The 10,272-nt window shown below is 38.8% G+C and overlaps 1 protein-coding gene across 1 annotated transcript in view; it reads left to right on the forward strand.

Moving 5' to 3' along the window:
* LOC129940694 (ATP-binding cassette sub-family C member Sur) overlaps positions 1-8,606 on the forward strand; it is a 98,278-nt gene extending 89,672 nt beyond the window's left edge. Inside the window, exons 22-24 of the mRNA XM_056049115.1 lie at positions 7,506-7,800; positions 7,876-8,072; positions 8,150-8,606. Coding sequence (XP_055905090.1) covers positions 7,506-7,800; positions 7,876-8,072; positions 8,150-8,350 — 693 coding nt within the window. The 3' untranslated portion in view covers positions 8,351-8,606. The remainder of the gene's footprint in view (positions 1-7,505; positions 7,801-7,875; positions 8,073-8,149) is intronic.
* Positions 8,607-10,272: the final 1,666 nt, after the last annotated feature.

Here is a 10,272-nt window from a genome sequence, read left to right on the forward strand (position 1 = left end):
GGGACGTAATACTGTGGCATATCATACTCAACATATATTTTTGACGTTAGCCAAAAAGGACTTAAGTCAGACATTGGTCTAAGGACTTAAATGAAGTTAAGACGTTAATATAAAACCCAAAATGCAATTTTGCTGATTTATTGTCTAAAGACTAAATTAATAGACTTGAGTAGTTTGATAAATTATCAAAACCTAAAAGGCGATAGGCCCAGGAGCACAATGGGCCGCAGCGCCAACTAAAGTAAAGTAAAATGCAATTTTTCTACTTTTTACCTAACGCCAAAAACGTCTCCCTTTTCTGGCTCACTGAACTAATTTTGAAAAATAAGTAGTCTAAAGTAAGGGAATTTTCTTCAAGAATTAAATATTTTATTGTAATACAAAAATATGAAATACTGGAATAAAAAGAATAGTATCCTAAGAAATGGTTCGTCTATTTGAATGAAATAATCGATTACACAAAGCGTTGCTTTCGATAAATTGTTTTTTCGGTGTTTTATATTTTCTGGGAAAAGTTCGTTCTTACCCTATGAGGGGTCTTAGGATGAGCTTAGCCAGGGGAGGAACCTTCGAAAGGTATTGGTTATATAATGAAAATGAATTAAGTTAGCTTGAAATCGTGGAGTGCATTTATATTGAAAAAAATAACTTATCGGGGTTATAATCGATAATATCTCGCTGCTTTCTCGAGTGTCTGCCATGTTGCGTCCAGACTTTAATTCGAAAACCTAGAAAAGCAAATTGGATCTACCGGATTTAGGGAAACGGCTCTTTCTGTCCAAAGAAAAAAAAGTACTTGACTAAAAAAGAAACTATATTAGATGGAATTGTTTTCTCAAAAACTAAAACATATTTCAAGATCTGACGTTTCGGTGTAGTCAATAATTGGCAAGAAATATGATAAGTGAAAAAAAAATAAAAATGTTTTTAATTCCAAGAATAACCAAGACGGTCTACAGAGAGTTTGAAACACATGATAAATTTTGTTAAACTTCACTTGCAAACAAAATTTACCTTCGGGAGTTCCTGCACAGGTACGCTAGTCTATTATTTTTATTTGGAGAAATTGGAAAAAAAACTATCAACCCAAAATGAAGTACAGTAAATATTTTGTACAGGGTTATCATTTTAGCGATTTCAAAAGTAAAAGTAAATAATATAAAAGATCTTGATACATATTTCTTTTTTTTTTATAAATTTTGAACGTTGACATCATTTAAATGACCACCACGCGAATTGTTTCAAGCATCGATTATTGTGAGGTGACTTCCGACAACTTTTCGACACAAGTTGGGCGGTATCTCAGCCATAACTTGACCAATGTTTATTTTTAAGTCCTCAAGAGTTAAAGGTTCATCTGCATAAACACTGTCATTCGCGTAGCCCCACAAAAAATGTCCAGCGGTGATCTTGGCGGAATTTGCTCGGCCAGGAAATGTCTCTTGCAACAAAGCCATATACGCTAGAGTTTTGTGGCATGTGTCAGCATCTTGTTGAAACCACATGTTCTCCAAGTCGTATTCTTGAATAGCAGGCAAAAAAAAGTCGATTATCATATTTCCATAACGCTCCGAATTGACGGTGACAGTCGTTCCATCGTCGTTTTCGAAGAAGTAAGGTCCAATCACACCCCCGGGCCAAAGAGTGCCTCTCTTCAATTACTTGAAAAATCTCAGAACCCCAAGTACGATAATTTTGTAAACTAACATACCCACTGAGTGAGAAATGTGCTTCGTTGCTGAATAAAATTTTATTCGAAAAATCGCTTTCCACCGCCTGTTGTTCAAACACTCATTCGACGTATCGACGTTGTAAATGGTCAGCTGGCTTCAGTTGTTGTGTGAACTGGACTTTATATGGATGTAGGAGAAGATCCAAATGCAAAATACCCTAATTCCTAAGAACGACGAGAAATCGACACATTCGGGTCTTCGGCAACACTTTCACTTAGGGGCCGGTTAAAGCTATTAGTAAAATCTGAAACAGGAGGAATTTGAAATGTTTTACTGATTAGCGTTTATAGCAATCAGTAAATGTATGTCATTAAATTAAATATCACTTCTATTTTTTTGTTTTTTAATGTTGCCTTCATCAGTAAAATTTTTAATTATGTGATCGGAATAGTAAAAAATTTTAACACCAACCGTAAAACGAAATGGAATTTTTTGGCTTTTGGCAGTCAGCTGTTCAGTAAAATAAAATTTCATCATTAACAAATTAAAATGGATTTGTAAATTGAATATGACTTTTAATCCATTGTTTCTTTAAAAAAAATACTTGAATATAGGATTCATCTTATTGCATCAATCTTTTGCTTGAAATAAATTTGTAACATGTTCAAAAACTAAAAACAAAAATTTTACTGATGGATTTTACTGATAGCTATAACCGGCCCTTACAACAGCGATATGGTCAGGGGTTCGAGCGAAACGATGATGTACAGGCTTTGCAATGGGACATATATAAAAAGATGAGTTCAAGCTCTTTACTCACTTTTCTGAGAACTTTCTTAGAGTATTATGCAAAAAAAAATAGTGACCGAGATCGATCTCAAGCTGTGAGTTCGAACGCTCGAAAGTATTGAGATCGATTTCTCGACGAAAACTCTGTGTGAGAAAGTTCTAGTTTTGATATGCAAAAAGATGAGCAAATGCTCGATTGCATGAGATCGATTTCACAAATTATGAGTATGGGTTTTGTCTTACTGATAAAAAAAACTATCAAAATAGCCGATTTTATGAATAATTTTTTTACAAATCGTGTTTATAAAAATAGAAGATTTTCGAAAATTGTATAGATTTAGTGAAACAGGTGTCCAACGCTGGAAACACGCGGTGACATTTCAAAGGATACTACTCAATAAACGTACAGGCTACGTGCAAAGCGGATGAAAAATGTACAATCATTAAAATAAGCAATTCTTTTTCCCAGTCCTTAAGAATTATTTTCTTATTCCCATGTTTTTAAAATCCATTTTGCTTTTTAAGAAGCGGACTTCATATTTGACAATTTTTTAGTAATTTTTTGTAGTTATGTCTATCAACTCCTACTCTCACATCGGGTGCCTAGTACCACAATTAGAGATTGGGTTCCAACCCCAGTGGAAAGTTGTTGGGGGCAGAAAACGAGAAAGGTGGAACGAAGTGTTTCCACTAAGGCACTTCTCCTCCTTATCCATACGGCAGCGGAGGAATTCCCGATATGGAATCAACGGTGGCGTCCAGTAAGGTTGAACTACTTAGTGAACACCTTATAGGGCTTCTTCGACTTATTTGTAGCCCAGGCCTATAGGGAGTGGTTTTATCCCGCTCCCCATCCTTGGAGTTATACTTAGGATCTGGCCCTCCAGGCTGGGATTTGTGCCGTCGGGGTGACTTTCTGGCCACGTAAAAGCTTTCATAGTTGCGAAGGACCAACAAGCCTCGGATACGGACGAATTTACGGTTGACAACCAACGTAAACGAATAAAGGACAACGAACTTCGGATATGCACGTGGAATGTTAGGTCCCTTAACAGACCACGTGCGGCCGAAGAATTAGCGCAGGCCCTAGACCGCTATAAAGCAGATATCACCGCCATCCAGGAAATACGATGGGATGGGCCGGGCAAAAAGAGGATGAAAAACGGCGATATTTACAATGGTGACTGCTACCACGAAAACCAACAGCGCTTATTTGGATGCGGCTTCGTCATTGGAGCCAGACTAAGGCAAGAAGTCTTGAGCTATAGGTGCATCAATGAGCGCCTCATGACCATACGCATCAACAGAAGAGAGAGACGACAACACCAAAGATATGTTCTTCGAGCTCTTAGACAAAACATATGAGCAGTGCCCTAGCTACGATATTAAAATAGTCCTGGGCGATTTTACTGCCAAGCTAAGAAGGGAAGACATCTTTGGTAGAATAATCGGGAAGAACAGCCTGCACGACAACACTTTCAACAACGGATTCAGGCTCATAGATTTTGCTGAGGGGCGAAACGTCATGGTAGCCAGTACGCGTTTTCCACACCTCAACATCCACAAAGGAACATGGACTTCTCCAGATCAATCTACCGTCAACCAGATTGACCATATTGCGATCGACGCCAGACACGCTTCCAGCATTATAGATGTACGAACTTTCCGAGGAGCTAACATCGACTTGGACCACTACCTCGTTGTAGCCAAGGTAGCACTTCGGATTTCCAGACCAGAAGTTGCTGGGAAAAGGTAGAACGTCGAACGGCTACAATCGCAAGAGATCGCCAAATCCTTTACCGACCGAGTTACCAGTAACCTCTCTCAAAGTTCTCTGCCGCCAACACAATGTATCGAAAACCAGTGGAATGTCGGCAGGCAAATGCAGCCAAACAACAGGCAAGCAAAGCAGCGCTGCATAAAAAGACGAGAGCTGCTCGTGAGCTCTATGAGCAGAAGAGGCGAGAAGAACGCCGACTTCTCAGAAGAAAAAGAGAGAGCATGAGAAGCGTGCGGTCGAAGATGTTGAGAGGTTTAATAGCAGGAATGAAGTTCGAAAGTTTTATGAACAGGTCAAACGAAATTCACAGGTACATAAACCTAGAACCGAAGGCTGCAAAGACGAAAGTATAAACAACATAGTGGAACCGTGGTCAATGCTGAGGATATTTAAGGACCACTTCTGCAGACTGTATAACAGCGACGACTAACCGAATTCCGCTGTCAGGCAGGATGATCCATTCAACATATACGACGAAAGCCAACAATCCCGTCCTCACGACTTAGACGAATTAAAGATTGCCATATCTAAGCTGAAGTCTAATAAAGCCGCTGGAGCGGACGGCTTGAATGCCGAGCTCTTTAAAGCAGCGGAGATAATTTGTTAGGAGGATGCACCAACTTATCTGTAAGATATGTTCGGAAGAAAGCATGCCCGATAAATGGAACCTCAGTATTGTTTGCCCGATCCTGAAAAAAGGAGACCCTCTAAACTGCACCAACTATAGAGGAATAAGCCTACTTAACATCGCCTATAAAATCTTCTCTGCCGTAATATGTGCACGTCTCAAGCCCATCGTCAACAACCTGATAGGTCCTTATCAGTGCAGTTTTAGACCAAGAAAGTCCACAGTTGAACAAATATTCATATTTCGGCAGATCCTGGAAAAAACCCAAGAATACCAAATCGAAACCCACCATCTTTTCATCGATTTCAAGGCCGCATATGACAGCATCGACAAGGACGACCTGTATAGAGCCATGTCTAGTTTTGGCATCCCTACCAAACTCGTCCGTTTGTGCAGGATGACCATGGAGAATGCACGCTGCTCCATAAAGGTTGGAAACAACTTAACAGAACCTTTCGATATCAAAAAAGGTTTTAGACAAGATGATGCACTGTCATGTGATATTTTTAACATCGTGCTTGAAAGAATAGTGCAGAGCTCACACGTCAACACTAGAGGCACTATCTTTCAAAAGTCTGTCCAATTACTAGCATATGCTGATGACATTGACATAATTGGAAGAACTCAGCGCGATGTCAATGGTCATTTTGTGAGTATTGAGGCGGCAAAAATAGGTTTACCGTTTAATTAGTGCAAAACAAAGTACATGCTGTCTTCAAGAAAGGACCTACAACACTGATGTCGTGGTCAAAAAGTCACAATCGACATAGGTAACTTTGAGGAAGTCAAGGACATTGTCTACTTAAGCTCCGCTGTAAACGCAGAAAACAACACCAATGGTGAGATCAAACGCAGAATAACTCTTGCTAACCGCTTTTTTTTTTACTAAGAAAGCAATTGAGTGGAAAAGTCCTCTATCGAGGGACCAAAGTGTCGCTATATAAGACCCTTATCATCCCCGTCCTGCTATACGGTGCAGAAGCATGGACTATGACAAAAACGGATGAAAGCACCCTGGGTCGCTTCGAGAGAAAAGTTCTTCGTGTGATCTACGGGAGTGGAGGAGAAGATGGAACAACGCGCTGTACGGGCTGTACAGCGACGTAGACTTAGCCAGAAGGGTAAAAGTCCAACGACTTAGATGGCTGGGTCAGTAGAGCGCATGGAAACCAATGCTCTAGCTAGGGAACGAGCTAGATGGAGAAGTTTATTGGGTGAGGCAATAGTTCACACAGGACTGTAGCGCCACCTTAAGTAAGTAAGTAAGTCCTCGCCAAATTTGTTTTTAAACGATTCTATGATTTTAAGCATACAATCTCTTTTTCTTGCCTTTCTTGCCACTTCTCCAGTAAAACTTTTTTAGTTGCAGTTCTTTTACTAGAAATTCACTTAGATGGTCAGCATTACTGCTTATAATTACACTTTTATTTTCGCTTTCAAAAGACATTTTTCCTTCTTGACTCGACTTACCGCATAGAAACTACTGTTAAGTAGTGCAAGCGCATACAAAGCGCCTTGAGATCGTTCTCCTATCACTGAGTCAGAGCTGTAGAGCGTAAACTCGTTTTTTTGCATATGAAACTGCACTGTCCGAGTCTTCTCGACCGATCTCACATGTGAGTTCAAGCTCGTCAACTCTGACTCTGAGAACTTTCCCATCTTTATGCATATGACCCAGTATCTGTAGCCAACCCAGCCTTTTGAAATTTCTGACCAGTTTTGTCAGTTGCTTGTCATAAAAACCATAACCTCCTCTTAAAGGTCGATGTGTTGCTGTGGCAGAATCACTATTCCTGTATTAGGTTTTAACAATTTGTATGAGTTCAATCCATTTTCGTAAATTTCAGACTTTAAACTGAAAAACAATTGCTTTAACAACTTAATTTGACAGATGTCGAATTCCAGCCCTATACTTTTGAAACCGTAAAATGGATAACCCATTTTATTATTTATATTTTCCGCCTAATAATTATATTATCATATTTTAAATTAACACTTTCAACACTTTCTTCTTCTTCCTCGATTAATGGAAATATTTGTACCCATCTACGACAGACACCTCTAAAAGATAAGTTTAGTTTTTCTGGAGTGGAAAATCGTTGTTTACAAAATTTAATTTTGATGCTTGGAAATGATTAAATGTGGTTAGATATGGCATTGCCAAAAAGCATATAGACCAACCTACTTAATTATTAAAGCTTTATCCCGCTCCCAATTAATACTTAAAGGGGAAATGAAGCAAATATTTTAAATTACAAATGAGTGGGAGCAAAATAATTTGCTGTCATATTTACAAGATCTAGAAATATAGACGTTAGAGATGTTCGTATTCTCAGAAATATAAACCGAAATTTCTCATATATTTTCGTTTTTGGTGTTAGAACTCACAGAATATAATTTTTATGCTCTAAAACACATTTTGAATTATAAAGAAAAATAATAGAAAACTCATTTCCTGTTCTGTAGAGCATATTTACTCAAATTATAAGAACCCCTATTCCAATCCTTTTTCGGATCGCTTTAGCAAAATCAATAAGTCACGTGGACACATTAAAAGTGACATTGTTTCAAAACCGTTAACAAATTAATTATAAACAAAATATTCCTCAATTTATGTTTTAATATTCTTCTAAAGGTTGGTCTTTGCGGCAGAACAGGCAGTGGAAAATCCTCTCTGGTTTTGTCATTGTTCGGTGTATTGGAAACAATTTCAGGGCGTATTTTAATCGATGATGTGGATATTTCGGAAATAAACCCTGACGAAATAAGATCAAGACTTTCCATTATTCCACAAGATGTACACTTATTCAATGCTAGCATAAGAGAAAATCTGGATCCACAAGGACACTATGCCGATGTGGATCTGTGGAAATGTTTGGAACTTGCTCAATTGAAGGACTTTATTGTAAAATCAATGCCACAGGGTCTTGGTAAGCATTTTTTCACAATTCTTCCCAAACAAAATTATTTGATTGGTTCAATATGTTTTTTATTGTATCCTTCAGATACAATAATCGATGACAGCAGCAAGACTTTATGTGCTGGATATAAACAGCTTTTTTGCCTTGCACGTGCCATTTTAAGAGGATCTGTGTGTCTGCTGTTGGACGAAGCAACAAGTTCAATGGATACAACAACTGAATCTGCTCTCATGGATGCTGCACATAAGGTTTTCCAAGGACGAACAATTATAACAATAGCGGTAAGAGTCTAGTTGTCAAGAACTGTTTCGAAATTCTTTTTGAAAGTAGATTAAACTTTAAAATTTAAACTTTTTAGCATCGACTTTCAATTTTATTGGAATATGATAGAATTATTGTCTTGGAAAATGGACGAATTGTCGAAGATGGTACTCCAGCAGAATTGAAGGCGAATTTAAATGGTCATTTTTCTGGGTTACTGAACTCCGAACATGTGCAGGGATCGGATGATGTGAAAGTTAATAATTCACAAGAAAATTTAAGAGAAGTAGGAATGTAAGACTGCGCTGTTAGTACTTAAATCGATATTGCTCATACATGTTCTACTTAATAAACAAAGATGTATGTAAATTAATTAGATCCGTTTTCTGAAGAGAAATTTTGATCTTAAAACTTATAGATTAATTTTCGTAAACTGATCTAACCATTATTTTTATTGTTTTTATAATTTTATAAATTGAAAGAGTATTAATTAATATTTACATTTTATGTATTTAAATAAATAAGATGAAAATCATATTATAAAAATCTGTTAATTAACTGTTTTGACTTTTATAAAAAAGTTTGTCTGCTTTTATTAAACAGTTTATCCCGCCCGCTAACTCTACAACCTGTAAATTTGTAATACAACAGTTTTCAAAAGTTTCACAATTAATTTTGTAGATCGGTTTCAAGCGTATACTATTTTTAAAGAAATATTTGAACGATCAACCAATCGGTGCCTGGCATCTGGGGTGCCTGCAGCATGGCAGATCAGGTAGTTGGTGATCGCCTAAAACTTGGTTTAGGCCAGTAATGCAACTTTCTTGCCATGTTGAAGTTTTTGCTTTACCTTCTCGCGGTCTCACCAGGGCAATGATTTGTGTATCCCAATATACATAGGTTAGCAAAAATTGCAGAGGCGAAGTTTCCTGACTCTTCAGAATAGGTTACGGAGATTAGCACTCTTTGTAACTAAACACCACCCCGCTACAGAAACCGACACTTCGCCTCGGATAATTAATGATAAATCGTTGACGACTTTTGGCCATTGTTCCTGGACAAAAATTGGTTTCTGGAATGTGAGGAGGCTTCTGAACAGAGGAAGTGAAGGTCGGCACAATGTCAGATTCCTCCAATTAGAGAGAGCATGTATGCGGTACAGGATAGATAACTTATGGTTAAGCGAAGTGCGATGGTTGTGATCGGGCAAATACAAGTCCCCGACACGCAACACTGTACTGCCCTAATCTGGTCATGACCCAGGAAACGCTCGAGAAGCTGGAGTTGGGTTACTCCTTACAAAAACGGCAACCAGAAGTCTTATTTCGTGGGTGCCCCTTGGGGAAAGGCTTATCAAAGCTAGGTTTCAGAAAAGAGTTCCACCCGTCACCATTATACAGTGTTACCCATCGACGGAGCTTGCATCTGATGAAGAAAAGAATGTTTTTAGATTCAACAAGGATACGCCTACAACAACACTCCCCGCGGAGATATAATTTTGGTTATGGGAGACCTCAATCCTAAGTCGGTCAGAAAAAAGGAAGCAACAACACTTGGCTTTCAGATGAATCTTGAGCAAAGATCAACGAACACAAACAGTTAAGGGCTCGAACAACTGCTGCAAACGAGCTGGAGTCCTCGTATCGCATGAAAAAGACAGAGGTTCACCTCAGTGTGCGCCGCTACAAGCATAACGCATTGGCGCAAGAAGCAGAAGACGCTGCAAAAAGGTGCGACAGCAGGACCGTTTACAGAATAACCAAAGAGCTGACTGGTACACACAGCTCAAAAGAACACCTGGTGGAAGAAGTAGACGGTGCTACGATAAGTTCCGTGCATGAGCAAGTCAGAAGGTGGAAAGAACACTTTTCCTAGAGTTTAAACCGAGTGTTTGCAAACAACGTGCAGTCTCTACCTTATGAAGCGCCTGAAGAAACTAATCCCCGAATCCGCACCGCAGCTCCCAGTAAAGATGAGATCGTTTCCGCAATTAAAGCACTTAAGAACAACAAAAAGCGGTAGGACTTGATGGAATTCCCTCAGATCTTTTACAAGCAGCGCCAACGTCATCAAGCGAACTGCTTCAGCCGCTCATAAAAGAAGGCTGGACCACCGAAAGCTTTCCCATGAGTGGAAGATGGCAATTATCGCCAAGCTCCCAAAAAAAGGAGATCTTAGAAGTGCGAAAACTGAAGAGGAAATACCAAACCGCCAAAGCGG

This window comes from Eupeodes corollae, chromosome 1 (assembly GCF_945859685.1).
Source record: "Eupeodes corollae chromosome 1, idEupCoro1.1, whole genome shotgun sequence".
Classification (NCBI taxonomy): Eukaryota; Metazoa; Arthropoda; class Insecta; order Diptera; family Syrphidae; genus Eupeodes; species Eupeodes corollae.